The sequence below is a fragment of the Carassius auratus genome, chromosome 5, assembly GCF_003368295.1.
Source record: "Carassius auratus strain Wakin chromosome 5, ASM336829v1, whole genome shotgun sequence".
NCBI lineage: Eukaryota > Metazoa > Chordata > Actinopteri > Cypriniformes > Cyprinidae > Carassius > Carassius auratus.
This window is the reverse complement of record NC_039247.1, coordinates 20,599,153-20,627,136: the sequence shown is the minus strand read 5'-3', so window position 1 is coordinate 20,627,136 and position 27,984 is coordinate 20,599,153. Positions and strand designations below refer to the sequence as shown.

The 27,984-nt window shown below is 36.2% G+C and overlaps 1 protein-coding gene across 1 annotated transcript; it reads left to right on the top strand.

Annotated features, from left to right (window-relative positions):
- Positions 1-275: 275 nt before the first annotated feature.
- On the top strand, positions 276-27,651 carry LOC113080467 (serine incorporator 5-like). Its single transcript, XM_026252636.1, has 12 exons — positions 276-621; positions 13,354-13,521; positions 16,145-16,323; positions 17,713-17,795; positions 18,390-18,483; positions 22,031-22,242; positions 22,869-22,961; positions 23,188-23,314; positions 24,679-24,748; positions 24,827-24,863; positions 25,057-25,201; positions 25,508-27,651. Exons 1-12 carry the CDS (start codon positions 595-597, stop codon positions 25,650-25,652), a joined length of 1,380 nt encoding a protein of 459 aa, XP_026108421.1. The 5' UTR covers positions 276-594; the 3' UTR covers positions 25,653-27,651.
- The last annotated feature ends 333 nt before the right edge of the window (positions 27,652-27,984 follow it).

The window sequence follows — 27,984 nt, the reverse complement described above, 5'->3', positions numbered from 1 at the left end:
CTTTACAGATAGTGTCAAACACGGTGAACGAGAGGCCACTGGAGTACAAATCCAACCAAAACCCCCCACCCATGAGCCAGTATACAAAACAAAACAAGTAAAACCACATATTTGCCATAATTTAAAACAATGGTATCCAAATTGAAATAACAAACGCATTCCTGTTCCCTACTAAGAGTTGGCATGCCTGAAATATCATCGAGCTCAAAATGTTTTTTAATGTCATTGTGCTCGAATTCGAAACCCTCACACGACGACAGCGGAAGTGATGTTCGAAGATGTTTTCTTTTCGAATTGGATGCAAGATCAATATTGCATGATTAAACAACACAGCGGTGCTGCAACCCAACACGGCTCTGTGATTTCGGATTTATGTAGGCCATCATTTCACAGACTTCCGCGCGGACCGGACTCCTCTCCTCTTGTCTGCTGCTCGCAAACACGTCACAGTCACAGTCCATTGTGAGCGGCGGCAGATTGCGGGAGCGCGCGAGCTCAGAACACAGGAGCCACGGTCGCGTGATTTAGAATCTCACAAGCTGAACATTTGAACCGGATCGGTGTGTGTAAAGGAGGAATCGCCTCGCCGTCGGCATGTGTGAACCGTGTTGTTTGTCTCAGGTGAGTGATGCGTTGACTGTACGGCGTGTACAAACATCACCGTCTTGTTATGAACTGCGCGGAGCACTCGGTTTCTCCTGTTAGCGTTTTATGCGTAACATTATGCATTAAAAGAAGTTTAATAATACAAGTTCTGTTCTTTTAACGTCTCTGTGATTGTTGTATTTGTAAATACGTAACTGTCAGTTTCAAGTGTATAGTGTACAATCAGTTTTTTTTGTCACCCGTGTTTGTCCTGTGTCACCTAACAGCTGTGCGCTACGCATCATTATTTCATGTTTATAGTGAATTGTATCTGCATACATTACTGTTTTTTTATTTAGCAAAACTAGTTTCTTGTTTAGTTTGTTTAGTTTGACTATGAAGACATTAGACAATATACTGCATATATGCTGGATTGCTCATAAATGATATTACTGATCATCTTCCTGTGTTCAGTATTTTTCACAAACTCCTTTATAGGGCTACTATTTTCAAATAAAAATTATACGTCATAGAACCTCTGAAACAATGACTTCCCTAAAAACCGATTTGTTTAACCAGACATGGGACAAGGTCTATGCCATCTCTGACCCTGATAAGGCATATGACATTTTTTTGTCTACACTTTTAGGTCTTTATGATAAACACTGCCCACTAAAGGAATACTCTACTAAAGACAGAACCAACCTAGAGAAACCATGGATAACAAAGGGCATAGCCAACGCTTGTAAAAAAAAAAATTAAAAATACCTCCACAAATTATTAATTAAACATAGAACCAAAGAAGCAGAATACAAATATAAATCGTATAAAAATAAGTCCATTAACATGAGATCTAATTGACACTTCTATTTTCATAATATTTTGGAACCGCATAAAAACAACATCCAGAGTACTTGGAAAGTACTAAATAGTATTATTGAGAAGCAAATCAACAATAATGATTATCCAAATTACTTTTGTGAAAGACGGCTAAATCGTAAATGGTAAGGGCCGTTTCATAGTCAACGCATCTGTAAGCATTCGCGTCCCCGAGACTACGCATCGTTACGCTTCGGCCGCCATTATGCGTCGGTGCGTAGCCAAATCAAGGGGCAAGGAACTCGACCGGAAGTTGAAGTCGGGTGGGGGCTGCCATCTTTTAGCAGAACTTCACTTGCGTTAGCATTCCCATTGACTCCCATTCATTTTGGCGTCACTTTGACAGCGAATAACTTTACATCTGAGGCGTTTAAAGACTCTGTTTGTCCATTATTTATTTCTAAAGATACACGACAATGTATAAAGGGCTCCATTACCTTCTATGTTACATTATGGACCCGTAGAAACAGTTTTTGTAAAAATAGGCTAACGATTGCGTCATAACCACTCGGCTCTCTGTCGCATTACCGTACAGACAGGAGGAGAAGCTCGCAGGCAATTAACTTAATATGGCATACTGGCGTTACATTTTAAAATACTATACAAAATAATTAATCAGAATACTTACTCCTGCTCACTCACGACAAAGAACTCCCCGCTCAAGCTCGCCGTCTCTGCAAGATTAACGATGGCAGTTTGCACGCACAGCCACTTAGAAGATTTACATCTGTCAGACAGGTTGCTGACGTCGTCAAGCTTCGTTTGAGTCTGCGCGTCAGAAACGGAAGTGCTAAAAAACGCTAAAACTGGGCTTCATTTGTCTCAATTGAGTTCCAATGGGGTCGCTGTGTCCATTTCTTTTACTGTCTATAGCCGCGTTTCCACCGCAGGAACTTTACCCAGGAACTAGGGACTTGGTCCGGTACTTGGTGTGTTTCCACCGCAGGAACCAGGAACTAAATAAAAGTTCCGGGTAAAAAAATGCCCCCCAGAAAGTCCCTGCTGGCGAGGTGGTACTTTTTTAAAGTTCAGGAACTTTCGGGGGCGGGACTTTGGCGCTAAACATGCTGATTGGTTGAGTTCACGCAGCATTGGTTGAGTTCAACCACCATTTATTCGGATCAACATTTTCAAAATATTACTGTTATTGTGTCATGAAATGTAATTTTAAAAGTATTTCAGGCGAGAATGTAGTTGTTTGAAACTCAAATCTGTTGTTTATTTATAAAGACAGCGCCTATTTAAAAATGTGTTTCGCCGATCTCGTAGACGGTGAGCTCCACTCGATCAGCGGAAGCTCAGTCCTCATGTATCCGCAGAGAGCAGCCTCTCCTGGGATAGACTTTCTGATATGTGCCGCTGGCTCTGATGTGTCTTTAGTGGTTAAACATAACATATAATTCAGCTGCGGGGTAAATCTAACAGGTTTTCTTTGGTCTGTATTCAATTTATCTATATGTTAAAATGAAAATAAAAAGGCAAGTCTATATAATATTTCTTTCATTGTAATGGCTGTATATAACGTTACAATAATCCCTGAACTAAGTACATTTCTACAGCTGTTATTATGTTTAAATGAAAATGAAAGGAGGCAGTGGTATTTTATATCCTATTTCGTTTTATTGTAAATATGCTGAGGGGAAAATTGCAGTAGCCAAAGCAATCTGAGTTCACGCAGCATTGGTTGAATTCAACCACCATTTATTCGGATAATTTTCAAATATTACTGTTATTGTGTCATGAAATGTAATTTTAAAAGTATTTCAGGCGAGAAGTAGTTGTTTAAAACTCAAATCTATGGTTTATTTATAAAGATCATGCCTATTTAAAAAATGTGTTTCGCCGATCTCGTAGACGGTGAGCTCCACTCGATCAGCGGGAGCTCAGTCCTCATGTATCCGCTGAGAAGCAGCCTCACCTGGGATAGACCTTCTGATATGTGCCGCTGGCTCTGATGTGTCTTTAGTGGTTAAACATAACATATAATTCAGCTGCGGGGTAAATCTAACAGGTTTTCTTTGGTCTGTATTCAATTTATCTATATGTTAAAATGAAAATAAAAAAGGCAAATTTATATAATATTTCGTTTTTATTGTAATGGCTGCATATACACATTTCCCTGAACTAAGTACATTTCTGCAGCTGTTATTATGCTTAAATGAAAACGAAAGGAGGCAGTGGTATTTGATATCATATTTCGTTTTATTGTAAATATACAGTAAGGAAAATTGCAGTAGCCATGACGAGCTTACTGAAGTTATCAAGTACGCTGCTGTTTATAGATTTACCGGACTTGCTTCGTCGCGGATATCACACTCCTGAGACGAATGCACAAAGTCTGAACCAACTACCGAGGATGCACGTCCAAAATCAGCGTACTTTTTAAAAAAAATTTTTTATCAGCGGTACTTTGTATTGAGAAACGCGAGCAGACCTACGTCACCAGTCTATTTGCCTAATCTACCCGGTACTTTACACCGCGGTGGAAACGCAGAATATGAGCCAAATGTGTCGTCCTAGTTTTTGATACGCGACGCGCCGATTCACGCAATACTATGCGTTGTCGGTGGGGGCGACATTGCAAGTATTGTGCATTAATTCAAGTATATTGTGTTTACAGAAGAAGAAGGTTTGAATACATTGGCGGGCGAAGAGGAAAAATTATGCGAATTTATACGTATTCATCCACATATATACGATAGTTCATCAGCAACAGAAAACACTCCTCTTCAGTTGCCATTGTGATCTGAATATCACGCGACCCGACTCTACTAATATCACCCGACTCTACTACCCCCTGTTGCGTGAGCGGTGTATTGCATACACACATCACCCGTGACGCTTGCGTTCACTGTTTAGACTATGAAAGGGAGCGCGTCGCTCGCGTTACTTGCTCGCGTTTCTCGGGTTGACTATGAATCAACAATTTTTTTGCAAATGTTGGGCCCACTCTAGCCAATGGAATCCCTCAACCGTCAGATGTAAAGGAAATAGATAAAAACATCATTAACGGAAATGTGAACTCTTTGTTCTTGAGGAGTGTGGATGAAAATGAAATTATCCAAATGGTGAGTAAACTTAAGAATAAGAGGTCAACAGACTGTTCTGAATTTGACACAATCATAGTAAAAGAAATTATATACTATTGTAGCTCCACTCGTATATATTTTTAATAAGTCTTTTCTTACGGGCATCTTTCCATCTAAAATTAAAACGGCTAAGGTAGTACCCATTTTTAATGGTGGAGATAAACACCAATTTACAAACTACTGGCCAATTTCACTACTTCCACAATTTTCTCAAATTTTTGAAAAGTTATATGTTATAAGACTTGATGATTATCTCAATAAATTCAACCTTATTTCAGATTATCTGTTTGGTTTCAGGTCAAACAGAGCAACCTCAATGGCAGTTATTGAACTGGTTGAGGAAATATCCACAGCGATTGATAATGGAGAGTTCACTGTCTGTGTTTTTATCGATCTGAGCAAGACATTTGATACCATTGATCACAATCAGTTGTTGGATAAAGTAGAACGATATGGTATCAGAGGCATTGCCCATGATTGGTTGAGAGATTATTTTAGTGGCAGAGATCAATATGTACATATTAACAACTTTCACTCTGAAAGAACAAAAATAACGCATGGAGTTCCACAGGGCTCTATACTGGGGCCAAAGCTGTTCATGTCGTATGAGCTGTTTATATATAGCTGGTAATATTCTTACATCTGTTTCCACTTTGCTACTTTATGATTATTGTTGCCTCATGCTGGGTATTTAAATCTTGGTGTAAATAGGGTTAGGCATCAACTAGTGTTTCACTTCAGCCTAAACCCCTTCAGTCATCGCTGTACTATAATAATTCTGTTTGTGTATGTCTGAATGACTGAAGAAATAAACTACTACTACTACTACTTCTACTACTACTATTTTAATCCAGCTGAAGAAGTCTCCCAGAGTGGTCATTTTGATCTGTTAGATAGTTTTAGAGGGTTTTGGGACATTTTTCAGCCTGAATCCAGCTAAACACCTATTTGGCTTGACAGATAGACCGGCATAAACCACCAAGACCAGCAAACCATCTTAGGCTGGTTTAAGTTTATTTATTTATTAGCAGACTAATGCTTTCTGCTACTTTACATGACTGTGTTTTTTCCATCAACTGTGGTGTCAGACTTATCCTTTTAGCCAGTATTTTATCATAATTGGCTCCATCGGTCAGGAAATTATCTCCATGTTTTGTCTTCCTTTTGTCCTCATTTCATTCTGGTCAGGACAAATATATCCATATCGGTACTTGTTTCCAACTGAACCATACTTGCAAATCAAATGCAAATCAAACAGACAATATTGGACACCCCACCAGGAAACACTTCAGGTCTAGATGTGATAAATGAGGGACAGTGTAATTGTCTCCTTCACATTCCCAGTTAACTAATTTCTCTGAGGTCCGACTCGACTTGTATGCCCATTGTACGTTGTGGGGTCTGTGGGTGGTCTTTTCATTTCCAGGTTGGATCCATGTGGCTGCTTGTTTGGATAAGATTAGCAGTGGAAAGCGAGAGCTTGCAGTTAGTGTTAAGCGTCAATAGTGTTGTCTCATTAGTGCTAAGCTTGTACCCGCTGGCCCCACAAATGTGTGGAGTTGGGAGGCACTGGCATTGAGTAGTCTCAATGTTTGTTAACTAATTGGTATCAATAGATAACACACTTTGTTTTACTGTTGATTCCACTTTGACGGTAATTGTTTCACTATTTACTCCTGCGACAGTAGCATTTATTAACATATGTAGGTTTCCTATCCAAATAATCAACCTCACAAGACAACGCTATACTCCGTGTGGTTCGGTTAATTGGTTGAAATTATGATCCTGTTATAATATCAAAGCTATTAAAGTGGCATAACACAGGTAGAACAGTCAAATGTATCTTTGTTGGGCAATACCATAAATACTATACAGAATAAATTTACTCGCCCTCATGTTGTTTCAGACTTGTATGGCTTATTTTCATTTCAGGATGCATATTTTGAAGAGATTTTGAAGTTTTGAAGATATTTTGAGTGTTTTGACTGTTTTTGTAAATTAATTTAATGTAAATGTTGTCCAAAACAACAATGGGGCCCACTGACTTTTTCATTGTAATGGACAAAAAAATTTAATCTGAAGAAAATAATTATTTTAGGATGACATTAGTCACTGATAGCAGTTGGGTTAATTGTCCTTTTAGGACAACATTTCTCGACTTCCATTTCATTAACTTCATTGTGTTGTGGGTTTTTGGTCAACACTGTACACTTGTCAGTTTCACCTAGGGCTGTACGATTAATTGGACGCTATTAATCGCGATTTTCATGTGCATTTTGTCAGTAAATCTCCATCACCTGCTTTCAGGTGGAGCAGCATTTACTACACAGAGCCATAGTTCTCTGACAAGCTATGCAAAATTGTGTTCATAATAGCAGACGATTTTATTGTAGGGTTATGAAATCGATGAAATCGTTTGCGATAATGATAGCTGTTTTCATATCTTCTCTGTGAACTAAGGCTCTGTGTAGTAGGTTAAATGCTCTTCCATCTGAGAGTACATGAAAATACCTATTTTCCATAACTCCAAATTCACTTTATAACGTAAGTCAATTGTTTAAAATAAATCATTCTGTGGGATGGTGTGGCTTCATAAAAAGAATAATTAAGGCACACAATATTTAATTGTTTTCTAAGAAGTGATAATGACTATGTCGATAAGCATTTCATTATAGATAATACTTTATTATGATGCAAATTATAATAAGAAGAACTCATATATTGTCGTAGTGGTGTGTTTATTAGTCACACTGAATCAATGAAAGAGGTTAAATCTTCTGTTTATTCAGCTGCAGCGATAGGCTTTTCCTGGATTTCTTCTTCGGGGCATATTTGGATTTTCAGCAAGAGAGCACCTTCTGAACTTCGGATGGAGATAGTGCTGATCACAGAACTGTGCTTCACTGAAAGATATGCATGACAATAGCAGCTTCTGCCTAATTGCAATTTATTGCCTTTGCGATTTAATTTTGATAAATTGTGCAGCTCTAGTTCCATGATGCCTTTTTTAAACTTCTATTTTGTTGGAGGTTCACACTAAGAACGATAACTGTAAAGCAGTGGTGGAAAGAGTACTGAAAATGTATACTTAAGTATAAGTACTGTTACATTGATGAAAAAATACGCAATTACAAGTAAAAAGTACTCATCTCAAAAAAGTTACAAAAAAAAGTTACTAGTTACTTTTTAGCTGGCGATATTTAGTTACCAAAAAATATTTATATCAAATATCTATGTGCATGGATAATAGCAACTTTTAACAAAACCCACTTTTATCTTATTGACAAAGTATGTTAATTAGTGGTCATGATACAGGGATTTCTAACGTCAATATCTGGTTGTATAGGAATGGTTAAAGAAGTCCTATTATGCTCTTTTACAATGTCTTGAATTTGTTTTGGGGATGTACTAGAACATGCTCTCATGTTTGGTGGTTCGAAAAACACATTGTTTTACACATAATTTAGATGATTACAATACATTTCGCTAACCTGGCACAAATGGTTTGATTAGTTCTGAGTTTGATGAAGACCTGCCTTCCGAAAAACAAAAAGTGTTGTGATTGGTGAACAGCCTAGACGGTGTTTCAGTACTGCCCGCCCCTTGCCAAAGCAGCAAGTTCCCTCTGATAAGGATATTGCCATATCAATTTGATATTGTTTTGGAAAACAACGCTTAGCTTATGTTTCTAGGTTCTGAAATGTTTCTCAACTCTTGCAAAATTGACTTTTTGCTCTTTTCGTACTGTAAAACTTTCTGGAAATCTAACTGTGATATCTCCTACAGATGTCTGGGCTTGAGTCATAACTGATTGTCCTATGAATCAGCCGAAATGATGCATTCTATAAAAATGGTGGTTTATTGCTCAGTGACATTGCACTTGGAAAACATTCATGCATGGATTCCAAGTTAGCGTTGCAGATCTGTTAATACAGGATGGGTATCTATTATCTTCATTATTTGTTAGTAATGAATTAAATGACACACTGTTCTTGATCAGGCATTGAAGTAACTTTATTTGTAAGAACTGATTTGTCTAAACACCCGCATGAAAACAAAGATGTGTAAAGACTCCAGTGTGCTTCTCAGTTCTGACTAATGAATCGGCATTAAATATGAAGACGGTTGAAGAATATGTCACCTGAATAGGACACAACGTGTACCCCACATCCCATTGTCCTCTGGGCTTTTTGTGGTTTTTACACGTTCCTCAAATCTCAGCTAGTGAGTTTATTTTTTCTTCTTCTTCTAGCGAACTGAATTCAGACATTTGTGGCAGGACAATCTGTGTTGACTTTGTGGGTATTAGTGAGACATTCTCACCCTTGTGAGTTTCACACAGCCTTTACACATCTCATACTCTCTCTGACTTCCTCCATTACTGTCATAGAGGTGTTTTATATCCTTTTTTCCCCCATGACTCTTTGGATTACTATGTATTTTGCAACTGAAAAAGCTGTCAAGTAGTCACCATCCATCCATCAGCGTTGTGCAGTGAGAAGGTTTGACTCTTCAGTGTTACTATGGGCACTCTTCGCACTGGACAAAAGAGCACTGTTTTGTGTACACTTCAAACAGTGAAGTGATACATTTTTGCCTCGGCTGTACAATTGCCTGGCTAACAGTCCCACAGAGCATCTATTCATGACATAGAGACTAAGGATGAATTGTCTGCTGAGTTTCAACAGTGATCGTACTTGAGCTCAATGAAATATATCAGATAACTTTGTCTATTAATGTTCCTGGCCATTTGTAACATGCACCAGGGATCAGTTTAAATTGTGTTCGATAATTTGTTGGGCTGCCAAGTGTCTTGTTATGCCATCTAGTGTTTTAAAGTCTCTGGATTCTGTTTTAAAGATATAATTATTTAATAATTAAATATTAGCAGGGATGTGATGAGACACTTATCTGACAATGAAATTAAACTTCCATTTTAATGATTTATATGCAGCAATAAACAACATGTAAACTAGAGCTGCAAGATTCTGGATAAATTGAGAATCATGTAAGAGAGTCATGTATACGATTCTTTCACGATTCTAAAGAAAAAAAAGATTAGAAAACTAAACAAAATAACTAGTAAATAATTTACTATTGGTTCTGACAAAATGTTAATTGCTTTAGATTTTTAAAAGTAAAAATCATTTGAAATAAATAAATAAATAAAGTCAGTGTATCAAGACATTTTTTCAATTAGAATTTTTTGAATGAATGATGTAGACATGCCCTGACATTTGTGCTTTTTTCAGTTGCTTATAAACATATAAATGGTTAAAGTCTGAAAACACTGTATTCAGCACAAACTGGGCTACAATAATATGTAAACAGCATGTATGTACATGAATGTTAATTTTTTTTTTTTTTTTTTGAGAATGGAACATTTATGCAGGTTAAGTGAAAAACTAAAATTTTGAAGTCACTAAAATAAGGTCATAAAACACATACAGAACATTTGTTCACAAGACTGTTCCCTAGAGAGCTTTTAGTGTGCATAAACAAGATGTTTACTTGGTATTTAATAGGCCAAACTTTTTTTCAGGTGTCTTTGATGTTCAGAAAAACAGCATCTTTTGTAGCATTATATCATCACTTCTGTGCTAAATAAAAAAATAAATTTTACTCCCTCTCTCTCTCTCTCTCTCTCTTTTTGAAAATGTAAATTTTATGAAATTCTGAATTTTACTGGCAATTCCATTAATTAAACTGTATTAATTAAAAAAGCATGTCTAATCAGTCAAATGAATAAAATATACTCTTCTTATAGGAAAATGTTTCTGCGCTCATCATTTTGTTTGACAGTTAGGCTAATGAAACTACAGCAAAGAACTACAATAGCATTTTAATGGATTTTTAAAGGTTTATTAGAAAATGTAATAAATTAACTGTGGAGGATTTTTTTTATTATTATTATTATTTGCTTCACTGTACTTAAGAGTGTTCTTTAGACTGAGTATTTCAATATGCTTGTGTTTTCGATGAGCTGAGAGATAAAAGGAAATGTATTTAATATGAATGTGCAAGACAAGTGTAAGACAGGAAATGTTATTTTAGCTTCTAAGACATCCTGGCTTGTTTGCAAAAATGCATCTGGAGGGCATAGTTATGCACCTTAAATGGACATATATGTTTAATATGCATTATGGATGAGATTAAAGCATCCACATTTGATCTACATCCAACCCTGAATGACTGTATGAATGTAGACCATTTCCTTCTGGAAAATAAATATTAAAAAGTCTCATAACTTTAATTGAAATGGAAAATTGGCACGACAGTAACAGAATTTTACTGACAAATTTAATTTTATTATTTAAAAAGCAAAACCTAAATTCTGGGTTTGATAATTCCAGCAGATAATTCTGGAATCCAACCAGTTCTTAAGTTAGAATTTTTTGTCAGTATTGAGACACTGCAGTCCAGATTTATTGTGCAATGTTGACTGGCTTACTAATGTTTTTTTTATTAAAGGAAGAAGTAAAAGTTTCTGTTTTAGCACCCAGCAGTTCTGTAATCGCTTTAAGATCCTCATTTTCTGGTTATGGTTGACTTTTTTTACTCCTGGCTGTAAATATAGCAGAACTACAAAACTAGACTCTGTTTGCTACAACACACAGTGTTCTTCCAACCATTGGATGTAGTTTCAAAGAGCTTCTCCACACACTTCTGAGGAGCTTGAGAATTTCCTAGTCTGAATTGTTAAGAAAACAATGTCCAGGTTATTGTCCTTACTCCTAGTCCATCACCTTTCACCCAGACTCCTGCTGGTTGCGGGAGAGGGTTAGAGAAGGGCTCTGTAAGGGCATGAGAACTGTAATTGAGGCAGGAGATGGGGGATGGTTTGTTTGCGAGAAGATGTGTGCTGTCCCACTCGACCAGTGTTCACCACCAGTGAGTGGGACTCTGTGGGGCTGACATGGGTTGAAGTCGTACATGCTGACCACCTGTCGTCTGTAGAGGGGGATGCGTCTTCTTGATTTCTCTGCTCTCTGTGTCTTGTTACATAGCTCTGAAAAGTGATGTGCTGTTTACGGTCAAATTCATTAACATTTACGCTTCGACATATTACTGGAACTTCCTATCTTAGGTCGTAACTTAAAACGTGATCATTTATTTTAGGATTTTTCACAAATTCGTTTTGCAGAAGCAAATCTTAACTTCATTTAGGATTCTAATCTTATCTTACAAAACCTTATCATATATTAGGATAGGGTCTGTTACCAAGCGGCCGCTGAAATAAACATAAAATCTAAATGGAGAAACAGCAGCATGCTTTTAACTTGCAGAATGACCGATTGTGATCAGTGACTGCTCATGGGTCTCTAATGTTGGTCGCAGTTGGTCAGCTATGTATAGGCTCTATGTCTATACTTATAGGGTTATATGTCTGTCTATTTGTAGCACTGTGGTCCTGTTAGGCATGACATCTGTACGTCTGCACATATAGCGGAATGATATCAAGCTCACTTGAACTTGAGCTAGCTGCAAAATCATATTAGGTGGGAGTCTGTAATTATTTACAAGTATTTTATCATCAAAGTGCGACATCTTTTGGGTCCTTCAAAAGTCTCTCCACCCTCAAACTTTGCTTCACTTCATCTTGTATGATTAATAAATGTTATGCCATTCTCAAAAAGGTCTAATGTAATGTCTTTCCTTTTTTTTTTTTTTTTTTACAGTTGGATTTCAACAAAGTTTTGAAGTTGGGACACCAATGGGGTTATCTTAAAGTAAAATTTTTTTTTTTTAGCGAGTTAGGATGGTTCTGTAACTATGGTTTTCCTATCTGTGGTCAAAATAAGATGATGCACTTGAAGCTTTTGTCCTAAATGAGGTTCTAACTGTAATTTCAGTAGTTACCTAACAGATAAGAAGGGATTCTAAAGTTAAGATCATTCTGTCATACACCCAATCAGAGGTTCATCAACATTATTGTCACAATTTATTAATTTTGAAATTAGTGATCCCATTAAAAGGATAGTTCACCCCAAGAAAGGAAAACATCTATCACCCTTTATTTATCATTTATTCAACCTCAAGTTATTCCAAACTTGAATGTCTTTGTTATGCTGAACACAAAAGAAGACATTTTCGAATGTGTGCAACCAAACCATTCATGGTCCCCATTGACTTCCATAGTCAGTGGTTTCCATCAATTGTTTGGCTACCAATTTTCCTCAAGTATCTTCTTTTAGGTTCAATAGAAAAAAAAAAAGTCGATTTCTATGATAACAAACTGATAACTTATGACTAGATGATTTTGTACATGCACAACATCACATAATCAAATTATTTGTCAGTTCAAATAATTGTGTAAGGGATAAAGGGATTTTCTAAAATATCCAGAGACATTTGTATTTTGTACTGATACTGTATCTACTCAATCTGATCTCGGAGCCTCATGTTATGTCTGTGTCTTGCATCATGTGAATCAAGCTGCTTCATAGTAACAGCCCAGCTCAGCATTTCTTGCAGCCAATAGGAATGAGGCATTTGTGTTGCTATAGGGTATGACGACCAATAAGATGTTCACAGTCCCCCCAATGCATTTGCACAGTAGATCATTGAATTTGTGTATTTCAGATGAAATGTGTATATATTACTTACTAATCTTAAAAAGATTGTGTTGTCTTTGCCCTTGGTTTACAGTAACACTTTAATTGGATTATTTCATATCTTTAAATATGCAGTTGTGCTTTAAAATCCATTTGCTTCATTGTAAATCACTGTAATGGTTTGTGTACTGTTATTATAAAGCACGTGCATGTGTGGCGCTCACTCATGTGCTGTTTTCTTGCAGCTGGCCTGCTGCTGTGGTTCGGCTGCCTGCTCCCTGTGCTGCGGCTGCTGTCCCAAGATCAAACAGTCCACCTCCACACGCTTCATGTACACCCTCTTCTTCATGTTGGTCACGGTGACCTGTGTCATCATGATGTCCCCCACTGTGGAGACAGCAATGCAAGAACATGTGAGTTTGTTCAGAGCTTCTCCGTTTGCATTTTTTAGTATCAGGTTCCCTAATATAAAAAGACCATTAAATCTGGTCTCAGGTCAGGGGCGCTCAGACCTGTTGCTGGGCGTCTAACTTTATTTAAAAAAAGTTCCAGCTCAAGTTAAACACACCTACTAGTTGGGGTTATTTAGAGTTGAGATTACTACACTCTTATTGCTAAATGAAAGCATTGTCAAGTTATATATAAGCCAAAATATTAATAAAAGAACACACAGTGGGGTCAGGCAATATGTTTCTAACTTTCTGAATGAGAGACCTTGAAAACATTTGGAAATCAGTGGTATTTTCAGTTGAGGTCTGTAGGTGCAGATTCTGTGTGGGCCTGACTTGTCAACTTCTGTCTCAGCCGATGCCGTGGGTTTGAGGTGGGATTTTATATATGTGTAAATAAAATATCATTTAGCAGTTAGAATTTTTGTGAAATAATAAAAAAACAAATCTTGTTGTAGAAAGACTTACAGTATAGGCCATGGCCAGTAGAGATTGACACACAAATCATTTTATGCAGTGTTATTTTAATATCATTAATTAATACTATCTTAGTTTTTGTTAATAAAATATAAAAAGTTATTTTATTTTTTCATTTTTATGTTTTTGTCATTAGTTTTGTCATGTGTTTTTGTCATTTTTATTAATGTTTGGTTTTATTTAAATATCTTTTATAGTTTCATGAATTTTTTAAGTACTTTTTTAAATTTTGTTTATTAAAAAAAATTGTTTAACAGAAATGTTTAAAAAAATATTAATTTCAGTTTATAATAGTACTGCTTTTATGAGCCATTTTTGTTGAGTTTAATCTTTCAAAAAGGCTTACCACTCAGAAGTTACTGGTTTGAATCAGTCTGAATCTCTATCAGAAAAGATTGAACAGATCGGAAAAGACTGAATCACCGACTGATTCACCTAAAGAAAGGTTTTTGTACTTGAGTTTTGTGAAACAGTATATCATTACTGAGTTCATAAGCAGTATATGCATGGTTAAAAAGACATATTGTTGTAATACATTTTTAAAATAAAATGTAAATCTGAATTCAAACCTCCTAAACACCAGGCCACCATAAATGTTTTTTTCTAAAGTCTGTTTCTTCAGTGTTGTTGTTTTTTCTGCTTAATAAGTAAAAGCTTACCTTACCTTACAGAAGAGCATTATGCCAAGAACTTCCTTGACGGCTCTATTTAAAAGCAAAGGGACATTTGAAGCATGTGTAAGGACAGAATTTATGCATTCATTCATTCATTCATTAAAGAAAGGGTCAATAGAGGCATCAAGGGTTTATTTGCAGACAGCTAGCCCATATTATTCAGACGAACACAAAGAAGACGACTCTTCTGCATCAAAGTATGTCAGGAATGTAAGATAGAGTATCAGTCCTCCATCATAATGTCTAACACAGGAATTGTTGCACACTGTATAGTGACTCTTTTAGTAAAGTTGCATTTAGTTTTTCTGTAGCTTTACAAAATCAGTGGCTGAATGCGGTTGAAAGGCACTGGGTGTGTAACGTGAGCTCAAACTTTTTTTTTGCTTTTAGCACCACAATGAGTGCTTACTGAGTAAATGCCATGAGTATATTAAAAAACCAGACACTAAAAAAGACCAGAAAAGTTATAAAAACGCTGCCTTTTGGTGAGGCACAAAGGAAATGCCACTCAGGTGCCCAAGACACAAAGATTTACAGCTGTTTAAGTTTTTTTTTACAAATAGCTTCAAATTTAAGAGCACATAAAATCTGCTCCTGGTGGACTTTCGTGGTTCCAACACAGGGATGGAGCAAATTCTGATGGAGGAACACTTTAATAACTTTCTATTATATGATGGTCCATGTTATAATAGTAGCAGGGCCTCCCAGCATTATAATGTGCACTGCTGGGAACCTAAGTATATTTTAAGAATTAACCAGTGCCCTGTAGTTTGTGCCAGCTTTCTCTTCAAAACCACAAAAGAGAACCATAAATACTTTGAATCGCCTGGCTTTAATACACTTACATAGAAAAACCATGGTAATACAACAATGGCAATACTATAGTTTTCAGTACAATGAATTTTTATATTATAATCATTATTAATTATTTTAAATTATTTTTATACTCCAGTTTTCAGTGTCACATGATAATTCATAAATCATTCTAATATTCTGATTTGATGCTGAGGAAACATTGCTGATTATTATTCATGTTGAAAACAATTTTTTTGAATTTTATTGAATGTACATTTTAAAATAATATAATTGATTTGAATAACAAAGAAATACTCTTTATGTAACTTTTGATTGATTGTGTTCTTGCTAGATAAAAGTATCAATTTATTTTATTTTTTTAATGTAATTAAAAATCTAGGATCTATTTTAATGGATGGTAAGTAATGTTCTAATTTAATTTTTTCTTTTTTTTTCTATTTAAGGTGTGTGTCTTTTTAAGGTGTTTCTTGAGTTTAAGGTGATCTCCTGGCACCCAGCTTGAAGTGAGGTGTTCACAGTTTGGATTCAGTTTAACCTTAGCCTTGCCCTGAAGTGACTGTAACTATTGACTGTTACTCAAAATCTAATTTTATTCCTCTTTTGTTTTGTACTCTTCCCAGATTCCTTTCTACACTGAAATGTGTGATAAGCTCAATGCTGGGGAGAATTGCAGTACCCTAGTGGGCTATTCTGCCGTGTATAAAGTCTGTTTCGGCATGGCCTGCTTTTTCTTCTTATTCTCGTTGTTCACCATTCGGGTGCAAACCAGCACGGGATGCCGGGCAGCTGTTCACAACGGGTAAGCGGTCAATCCAGACACTTTTGAAGTGGTATATACACTGGAAACAGTTCTTGTTCCTCCTCTGCTTCGCTCCGTGGTCCCTCTGCGCCCAGGGCAGGTTCACATGAGCTATAGGGACCCCTGTGTATTATTTGGCCTGCTGCCTCCATCTGTACCCCCCTCCTAATGCAAAATTTTTCACCCACACCCAAAGCCCTAGATAGAGGTATTTAATTAAAGCTCTCTCCAGAGGAAATGGTGCTTGGAGACGAGCTTTACCCCCACGAATGAGATGGTTTAGCCCTTCATGTTGCAGTAATCAGATATTTGTGTTGTAGGCAAATGCAGGGTGAGGAAGTGTAATGCTGAGCTCAATGCTGAGTCCATCCTGCTCTGTACATTCATACAAGCCTTTAGAAAAAAAACTCATTTAGCTCTTCATGAAGCTAGCCAATGATGACTAACATGGGAAAACAGGAAATCCTATATTAGATAGCAAGTGATCAAAATCTCAGAATGACATGCTGTAGGAAAAGTATCATGGTAAATATTTGGGGTTGGTGGGATTTTTTATTTAGTTTGAAAGAAGCCTCTTATGCTCACTAAGGCTGCATTTATTTGATCAAAAGTACACTAAAATGGTAATATTATTTAATAGTATTACATAAAAACTGTTTCAATATAGTTGTAATATAGTACATATTATTTATTCCTGTGATGGAAAAGCTGAAGTTTCAGCGCTATAACTCCATTCTTCAGTGCCACATAATCCTTCAGAAATCATTCTTATATGTTGATTTGATGCTCAAGTAACTTTTTTTAGTTAATCAGTGATGATAAACTGTTATGCTTCTTTATTTATTTGTTTATTTTAGTTTTTTTGGAAACTGATGCATTTTTTTTTTTTTTTTTTTTTAGGATTCCATAAAGAATAGAAAGTTCTGCAGTTCTAAAACAATGTTTATTTGAAATAGAAATCTTTTGAAACATTTATAAGCATATTTACTGATCAATTTAAGGCATCCTTGCTGAATAAAAGTAGGAATTTATAAAAAAAAATAAATAAAAAAACCCAAATGTTTTGAACATTAGTCTGTCTTTAAACTGGGTTCTGTACAAAGAAAAACAAATTGTAGAATTTGAATCAAAATTGCTTTTGATCTGTTGTGTAAAATGAATGTGTTGATTTATGAACAATTATTTTGAATTAATATTATTTTGCAGATCATTTTAATATGTTCTTTTAAACTTTAGTACATTTAATACATTTTTTAATTTACTTGCTGTTGTTCTCAAACTATTTTAAAACCCATGTCTTACAGTATAGTGTAAAGCCAGACTGCCAGTTTTAGAATTATTATCAAAATATTATGTCTTAAATCAACAAATTCTTCTTTTTATTTGCAGGTTCTGGTTCTTTAAGTTTGTGGCTTTGCTGGCCTGCTGTGCAGGAGGGTTTTTTCTCCCAAATCAGGAAAAGTTTCTGGAAGGTTTAGTATGATCCGTTTTCACGTGCTTGTTTTCTTTGCATTAAATTTGCTGCTATTGTTTTCATGCGCTCTTGTACGTTTTTTATTTAAACATTTTATTGAGAAGTATTGAGACTTTCCTGGAAAGTTTGATTCTTCTCCACTTTGAGCCTGTGGTGTTGTTGAGATATCTCCTTTACTTAGAGCAACACACTTAACAGACTGTGAACTGTCTTTGTGGTTCATCAGCTCCAGTAACTCAAACAGAGTCTTCTGCTTCCTGTATCAAAGACCTCATGATTATTACACGCACATTAAGAGGAATGTTACACAAGATCTTGAGTGTCATACTTCAGTTTAAAACCTACTTGCTGTTAAAGTAATATTGATAGATAGATGATGTCCATAAATCAGCACACTTGTTTTAATGGAAGTATATCTCAACTCCTTTCTTAAGCATACTGCAGCGGTTCCATGGTATAGTATTCAGTGTTATTATAGTATTATTGAATAAACTAATATTAATCGTTTTTCTTCAGCAGTGTTTGTTTGTCATACTGTATCAGCCTTAGACTCATCTCTCTTTCTTTCTCTCTCTCTCTTTCTGTCTTTCAGTCTGGCGTTACGTGGGGGCTGCTGGAGGTTTTCTCTTTATCATCATCCAGCTGATGCTTCTCGTTCAGTTTGCCCACAGATGGAATCAAAACTGGTGAGCTGACGTTCAGCTCTGTTTTTCCTTTCTTCCCTCTTTTCATTCACCAAGTGGAAAACTTATCAGGCACTTGGAAAAGTTTTCTAGTTATTTCCATAATGTTATCCAATTGTTGCTTGGCATGTAATATGAAACAGGAAATCATTAGGTCTGGAAATGGAGATTATAGTGTATTATAGTGTAATCTGGCCACTGACAGATAGGTTGCATAGATGTCAGCCAGGTTAGTCTTAACATTGTGCTGCTACAGCAGAAGGGACTGCCACTTATTGAATCACTGGCTCTGGCCAGATCACATGGATAGAGTGAACAACAACAACAGTCAACAACCAGAAGAGCAGGTTTCATAGCAGTACCAGTGAAAGCATTTTCAGCATTCAGATTCTAAGAACCAGAGTGTATTGTTTCAGTGGGAGTTTTCAAGACATGAAACAATTCAATTTTAAGGCAGTCACACTGAAAAAGAAAAGTAAAGCAGGTTTTTTTTTTCTTTAAGCAGAGCTGTCTTGGGTGGGTTCATAAATAATGTGTTGTTGCAGTAGAGTATGGCCATGTGTAGGAGAGAGAGAATAAGTGAGAGGTTCTTGGCTGCTCTCCAGTCTGTGGACAGGAAACCCATGGCAGAGCTCAATGTGCATCATAGTTTCCCCTCTGCTCTCTGTCAACAAATGAAACCCCAGCACTAAAGAGCAGAAGGACTGTCACGGGGAATTTTGTAATGCATGAAATATTAGTGACAAAATTGTCCTAAGAAATTTTACCTCCCTTTGGGGGCACTCTTCTTTTATTCAGAAATAATGTATATAAAAATGTTAATTTTAAATAAAATAAAATTGTATGTTTAAAAATTATATTTATTTGTTTATTCTGAAAATTATATATATATATCAAATTATATAAAGATTGTGCAGCTTAATGTTTGTGGAAACTGTGATACATTTCTTCAGGATTCTTTTATAGAAAATAAGTATTTTGTTACCTTGTCTTTATTGTCACTTTAGATCAGTTTAATGCATCCTTGCTAAGTAAAAGTATTCATTTTGCGAAGAAGTAGGACAAAAAAAGTTTTCTAACACCAATTAGTTTGAATCATAGTAAATTAATTTGAATAAATTTGAGTTTTGAAAATCCAAAATGTTTTTATTCAGTAAACACAGCGCAATGAAACTCTTATTTGCATCATGTTTGCACTGTTAGTCATGATGAAAGCATTCTTGACAGAGCAAAACTAAAGTTACAATGATAAGATCACTGCTCATCACTGCAACCTTTCATGAATGAGAGTAGATCTAAATATAATGCTATAATTAACACTCTCCATGATTAGTTAATCTCAATAGCTGTAACAGGTCAAAACTTGTAACAGTTTCTGAGAGCGCTCCACATATACAAATGTGTTAAACAATCACAGCAGTGGGCATTTCCATTGAAGTCACGCCCCCTTCCAAATCAGAGGGCAAAGATCAGGGTAGAAATTATTTTTTAATTATGACAATCTTTGATGTAAAAAACATACTAATATTATTATTAATTCACCTCAGGAAACAAAATGAAATGCTAAGCTGCAGTTCATGAGCTCTTTTAAGGTGGATGAACTTCTGATTTCTCCATAAAAACACTGTTAGATAGATAAGTCACATCTCTCTCTGGAGTTTTTGCTTGTATCATATGAAAATTTCTGGTTTACATTTATCAGGACAATGAATTTGAAAAATGTCATATAACAGACAAAGTCATCAGGACATTCTAGCACACTAATCTCATGTTGGCATGTACAGTATTGTTCAAAATAATAGCAGTACAATGTGACTAACCAGAATAATCAAGGTTTTTAGTATATTTTTTATTGCTACGTGGCAAACAAGTTACCAGTAGGTTCAGTAGATTGTCAGAAAACAAACAAGACCCAGCATTCATGATATGCACTGTGCAATTGGGCAATTAGTTGAAAGGGGTGTGTTCAAAAAAATAGCAGTGTCTACCTTTGACTGTACAAACTCAAAACTATTTTGTACAAAAAAATGTTTTTTCTGGGATTTAGCAATCCTGTGAATCACTAAACTAATATTTAGTTGTATGACCACAGTTTTTTAAAACTGCTTGACATCTGTGTGGCATGGAGTCAACCAACTTGTGGCACCTCTCAGCTGTTATTCCACTCCATGATTCTTTAACAACATTCCACAATTCATTCACATTTCTTGGTTTTGCTTCAGAAACAGCATTTTTGATATCACCCCACAAGTTCTCAATTGGATTAAGGTCTGGAGATTGGGCTGGCCACTCCATAACATTAATTTTGTTGGTTTGGAACCAAGACTTTGCCCGTTTACTAGTGTGTTTTGGGTCATTGTCTTGTTGAAACAACCATTTCAAGGGCATGTCCTCTTCAGCATAGGGCAACATGACCTCTTCAAGTATTTTAACATATGCAAACTGATCCATGATCCCTGGTATGCGATAAATAGGCCCAACACCATAGTAGGAGAAACATGCCCATATCATGATGCTTGCACCTCCATGCTTCACTGTCTTCACTGTGTACTGTGGCTTGAATTCAGAATTTGGGGGTCGTCTCACAAACTGCCTGTGGCCCTTGGACCCAAAAAGAACAATTTTACTCTCATCAGTCCACAAAATGTTCCTCCATTTCTCTTTAGGCCAGTTGATGTGTTCTTTGGCAAATTGTAACCTCTTCTGCACATGCCTTTTTTTTACCAGAGGGACTTTGCGGGGGATTCTTGAAAATAGATTAGCTTCACACAGACGTCTTCTAACTGTCACAGTACTTACAGGTAACTCCAGACTGTCTTTGATCATCCTGGAGGTGATCATTGGCTGAGCCTTTGCCATTCTGGTTATTCTTCTATCCCTTTTGATGGTTGTCTTCCGTTTTCTTCCACGTCTCTCTGGTTTTGCTCTCCATTTTAAGGCATTGGAGATCATTTTAGCTGAACAGCCTATCATTTTTTGCACCTCTTTATAGGTTTTCCCCTCTCTAATCAACTTTTTAATCAAAGTACGCTGTTCTTCTGAACAATGTCTTGAACGACCCATTTTCCTCAGCTTTCAAATGCATGTTCAACAAGTGTTGGCTTCATCCTTAAATAGGGGCCACCTGATTCACACCTGTTTCTGCACAAAATTGATGACCTCAGTGATTGAATGCCACACTGCTATTTTTTTGAACACACCCCTTTCAACTAATTCAACTAATTGCCCAATTGCACAGCCTTAAGAGCGTGCATATCATGAATGCTGGGTCTCATTTGTTTTCTGAGAATCTACTGAACCTACTGGTAACTTGTTTGCCACGTAGCAATAAAAAATATACTAAAAACCTTGATTATTCTGGTTAGTCACATTGTACTGCTATTATTTTGAACAAAACTGTATACTATGTTTATATATATTTATTTATAATTAATTTATAATTTATATGTGCACTCTTTTTCCTGTGATTACTGTCATCATGCCACAAAAGCTGAAGTTATATCGAACCCGGAGCGTTCCTTTGAAAGATCTCCACTGTGTCCCTCCACAGGAGCTCAGGAGTCAAGTATAACAAGATCTGGTATGCAGCGCTGGCTCTGGTCACACTGGTGCTGTTCTCCGTGGCAGTGGGAGCCTTGGTGTTTATGATCAGGTTCTACACGGATCCAGAGGCCTGCTTCCTCAACAAGCTCTTCCTGGGTGTCAACGGTGGCCTGTGCTTCGTCGTTTCTCTGCTGGCTATCTCACCCTGCATTCAGACCTGTGAGTTTACAAAGAAGCTTGCTCTTCACTGACAAACATTTTATACTAAAAAACAGGAAAACAGATTCATTCATAGTGGCCGAAGCTTTTCTCATGTGTGATCAAGCCGGAGAGTTGAGTAGTAGTGTTTTATCATGGATCCTCACTAAAGGAAATAGTTTTAGCAAGTAATTTAAGTAAAATAAAATCTGTTCATCTGAACTTTCTGGGCAAAAATGTATCATGGTTTCTGTTTTCATCATTTGTTATAATATAAAATGTTTCTTGAGCACCAGTTAAGCATGTATAATGTGACACTGAAGACTGGAGTAATGGCTGCTGAAAATTCAGCTTTGCCATTACAATAAGAAGTTACATTTTAAAATACATTAGAATAGAAAAGATACTTCTAATTGTAAAAAAGAAAAAAATCACAACATTGCTTTTTGTGCAAGCAAATGCTGCCTTGGTGAGCATAAGACACTTTTTTTAAGAATGTAAAAAAAAATCATACTGACCTCAAACAGTATTTTACATAGTTCATTTAATAAAGAAGCATGATGTATGAATAAGCATAAACTCTCAAACAGGTCATATGTGCTGCTTTTCTCTTACACATCTGATGTTTTGCTCTGTTCTCCACACAGTCCAGCCCACCTCAGGTCTGCTGCAGTCTGCGATCATCTCCGTCTACGTCATGTACCTCACCTTCTCAGCACTCGCCAGCAAACCTGTTGAAAGTGAGTGCGTCTGTCCCTTTCACACTCAAGCACAGCATCTCTCAGCCTGTCCTGGGTGTGTCTCACAGTGTGCTCTGTGGTTTCCCTGCTGTCTCCTAGCTTGTATGTGGACAGAGCTGTAAGCTGAGGCAACAGTAGCACCCAATGATGCATTTCAACCCTCCAGACTTATGCAGTTATTTCCCATGCCCTTACTAAAATCTGTCCTGTGCTCTTTCTCTTTCAGTGGTGGAGCGAAATGGAAAAAATGTCACTGTCTGCGTCTTTCCCTACAGTTCAGGACTGCAGAGCGAGACTAACATAGTGACGGGCATCGGAACGGCCATACTGTTCGGCTGTATACTCTACTCTTGGTATGAGCAAAGACAGTTGTGTTTTCTGATATTGTGAAGGCCCAATCCATGATAGTATCAGGAAAGTTATTGTAGGTCGTATCTGACTTGTTCATTATATTCCAAGATTTTTCAAGTCATTTAATAGATTTGTGTGAAAAACAGACCAAAATTTAAAGGAAAGTATGCCCAAAAAAGATTTTTTTTTTTTAAATGTACGAGCCCTCAGAAATTCACTTTCTCATCAATGGACCCACTGCAGTGAATGGGTGCCGTCAGAATCAAATCTTAAAACTGTGTGTCCATAATTCCTCCAGTGAAAAAGACTACCTCCCCTCACATCAAAATCCACTGACATTATTGTTTAGAACTGTTTTGGACAGTTTTTCCTTGCAAACAGTGCTTGATTTGTGCATATTTCTCTCCTGATTCAGACAAGACAACTTTTTCACTAAAGTAAGCACTATTCTGGATAGAGGATTCATGTTTTAGCCAGAAGCAGCGATTTGAAGTGAAAAATGTCTTAATGATGGATTTATTTCTTACCAACAAGCAGCTTTCCGCTTCACCTGTGGATTATTGTGATGTTTGTTATCTTTTTTTTTTTCCTTTCTTTTTTTCCATTTTTGGGTGAACTGCTCCTTTAAGGATGCTGGAAATTGTCCCCTCTGCTGTAATTCTCAAATAAAAACAAAAAAACAACTGTTAATATTGTTTTGTAAACAAGCCATATATTGTATTTCACTTAAGGAACATATAATACAATTTGGAAAGGCATGAAGGCGCATGTTGATTTTTGGGTGAACTTTCCCTTTAAATAAGCTCAGATATTCTTGGCCTGGATGCAAATCCCCGTAACATATCATTTAAATGGGTGATCCCAAAAACGATCCCAGGAGGAGTGGAGCCATGTTATTATCTGGTTATGACAAGATGTTCATTCAGATTTAAAAGCAGGTAGTTTGGTAGGAATGGAGTGAAGATTAGAAGCTCTCATACAGTGAAGACATGAACTCACATGTGTTTCTCATGAGCTGCAGAGATGTCATCTGAAGCTCTCTTTAGAGCCGCTCCTCTTCACCAAAGCCATATTTACACACGTATGTGATTCACAGTGACATGCGTTCTTTGGCATCCCAGCGACGGATTCATTGTTGTATCTCCCATCAAAATGTTTTAACCATATTTCCAGTTTTCATGAGGCAAAACAAAGCTTTGAAGCATAAAGATTTTTTTTTTTTTGTCTGGTGGCGTTTTGGGAATTAATATTTTAGGGATTTTTCTGTTTTTACATTTGACGGTTAAAAAAAGAACTCTTCTCCCATGTGTCTAATGCCATTCGAGTAAAAAAAAAGAATAAAAAAGTAACACTCCTCTTTCTTCAGTTTGATCTCCACCACCAAGAGGAGCACAACAGCCTTGCAGGTGTACAGGAACGATATGCCCGAAAATGAGGTGAACATTTGCCATGCTCTCTTTCTGCTGTTTAATACATTACATCAACTATATGACGAATCATACTTTTTTTTCCAGAGAGCACGCTGCTGCTTCTGTTGTGTTGATGATACAGGTAAGATGCTTACTTCAGCCAACACATCTTCTAGTATTTTAGCACATCACCTGAAACTTAAACGTATTTTTGATACTGATTTGGATTCATTTATACAGTAGAAAAGATGGATGCCTCCTGGTGGTCAAATAGAAGTACTGCAGGTTTCTTAAACCAGGTGTTTTTTGTTTGTTTGTTTGTTTATATTTTGCAGAGGACTATGATGATGAGAAGACAGCTGGAGGGCAGAATGTGAAGTATGATGAGAAAGACGGCACAATCTACAGCTACTGCTATTTCCATTTTGTTTTCTTTCTCGGCTCCCTCTACGTCATGATGACTGTAACCAACTGGTTTCAGTGAGTACTTAATAAAAACAACATTCCACAACACGTGTGTGTATGTGTGTGTATGTAATATATATATTATATTTATATGATATATATTTATACATACACATACACACATGTATTTACAAAATAGTATAATTTATAAAAAATCATAATAGTGTTTTTACTATTGTAGTCATTTAATTGTGTTGTTTATAATTGTATTTTATTACTAGGGTTTTCTTGGTTAACTTCAAGTTCCTTTGACTAAATCAAAGTCAGTAGACGGTCACCGTGCATTAAGTGTAATATGTATCTTGTCTTGTCTCTCTGCAGTTATGAGAACGCAAAGATCGAGAGGCTGCTGGAGGGGAACTGGTCAGTGTTCTGGATCAAGATGGCGTCCTGTTGGGTCTGTTTATTTCTGTACATGTGGACCCTGGTGGTCCCCATGCTCTTCCCAAAGAGATTCCAAGCCTAGAAACCCTTCAAACATGTTCCAGTATCACCACTGTCCACTTACAACTACTGTGTGTGTGTGTGTGTGTGTGTGTGTGTGAGAGAGAGAGAGTTTTGTTTGTTTTTAATGTTTCTTGTTTGCTTTATTAGTTTACATATAGTGAAAGCTTTTGATTTCTCAAAAGCTGCTTATGTGTTACGTCTTTAAATGCATTTTTGTGGAAATTAGTTACAGAAATCATGTTATGGTTACTCTCATGCTGATGTAGGGCTCTTGTTTTCCTCGTCACATGAAGGTATGAAAACAAAGCATTGCTCAGGCTCACACGTCACCTGTAAGTGTCTTGCTTGTTAAAGCTTTTCTTTCGGTAGCTGAAGAATTCTATGCAAATCAACAAACCATCTGTGATTTTTCATTCATTTATTTGTCTGCCTTTTTGAAACGTTTTCAAATGTGTTTTTATAGTTGCATTTCACTTCAAGGGTGTTTCACTAAGGTAACAAGACTTCTTATTTGAATAAATATATCTGGTTATTTAATAGAGATATCGCTCCTGATTAGTTAAGACACTGCTGCCTTGCAAAACCACATTTTGCACTCATGGAAACATGAACAAAACCAGCTGAGAAATTACTGTGCAAGATTATTCCTATACATATATATGTGAATAAAAGTACTCCTGTGAGATGTCTTGTTACTGTATTTATTGAAGCACCCTCATGACTTCCTTACAAGACTGCACCAAAACAATATTTCCAAATAAGTCTGTAACATTCCTGAAGTTTCCTCTTTTTCGGCTTTAAATCTCAGGTAGTCTATATTTTGAGCATACTGGTATTTCCAGTGAATCACACCATACTGAGGAAAGCACGTGACTGCCGTTCCCAGTCAGTGTTCTTGTGATGATATGAAATGGAAGGGCAAAGCCAAGGCCACATTGTTATGCCCCAGAAACCTAAACTGCCATACAGATTGTTATACAGCCCACAGCAAGCTATAGATTTGTTTTCTTTCTTATTTTCCGATATCTGTTACAATTTAAATGGTGCTTTAGACCGTGGATGTCCTATGATATTTTATTCCAGCTCATGCACTAGATTTGCAAGCATGCCATTTGTTAAAGAACAAGTTTGTATAATCTTTTATACATATAAAGCATTGTTACAGCTGTGTACAGCTATTTAATCTTTCAGAGGTTTTTGTCGCTTGAAGTGCATGTCTGTATTTCTTGTTTGTGGTGTTTAGTTTGCAGGAGCTGCACATAGTAGATGTATTGCAGCAATTCTGTTGCTCCCTGGTAGAAAAAAAAGTGGTTGGCATTGTTGTTGATGAAGAAAACACAATCTAGAACTGGAATTAATAGACATTATGTGGCAGTTGTAGCTGACCTAAAAGCTTTGACAAACCAAAATCTCTTTTACTACAATTGGAGCTGGCACATCTTTTACTTTCTGTATGTGATCTGAAGAACTTCTCCTAAAGCTGAAGAATCTGTCGGGTGATGTTTTTCTAAACAAACAAACAAAAATTACCTTGTTTATACAAATCAGAATTAGGAAATAGTTAAGGATTGACTTAAATGCTACATGCTACAGCTGCATTAAGCTAGACGCATACTGTTTTCTGCAGCACATGAATATGTTGCTCACTGTTTGTTTTAAAAGTGTTTTAAACATTATGCTTTCCTTTATTTACAAAGATGTGCTTTTTGTAAATAGTATATTGTAAAGATGACCACTAGGTGTACTCATAATATTGCAGAACAAAAATAATAATATTGCGATTTGTGTTGTTCTAATTTCACATGAAGACATTATAATCCAAAAATATGTACAGTAAGTTTACAAACAACTCTTTATTTTTTTTCATTTATATACCTTGATTGTTGTTTATTATTATTATTATTATTATTATATACTTTTTCTCCTCATTTCAATACGTTCCATGAAGGGTCTTATGAGTTTAGCTGTTGCAGGATCAATATTCCTTTTAGTGTTTTTATTGATATTGCCAGCTCTTTGAATAAAGAAGACAAACTAATAAAATTGTGTAGTCTATTACATTATTTATTGTTTTATATATGAAAGTTTTGTAATTTGTAGCTGTGGACCAAAGGAACACACGTACTTTATGAAAATGAGACTGAACTGTGTGTACAGTTAGAGGTGTCATTTTCACACAAAGCCTCACAGAAAACTTACAATATACAGGACAGGTTGTATGGACCAACTTTTTTTTTTTTTTTTTTTTTTTTTTTTTTATAATTATCTTATGCTCACCAAGGCTGCATTCATTTGATCAAAAATATCTTGAAGTATCAACATTTAAAATAGCTGTTTCCATTTAAATATAT

Bases quoted from the DNA above. Each gene is read 5' to 3' on its own strand.
- LOC113080467 (XM_026252636.1), top strand. From the start codon at position 595: ATGTGTGAACCGTGTTGTTTGTCTCAG. The intron at 17,796-18,389 runs GTTTAGTATGAT...TCTGTCTTTCAG, and splicing joins TCAGGAAAAGTTTCTGGAAG to TCTGGCGTTACGTGGGGGCT. The intron at 24,749-24,826 runs GTGAACATTTGC...TTTTTTTTCCAG, and splicing joins ACGATATGCCCGAAAATGAG to AGAGCACGCTGCTGCTTCTG.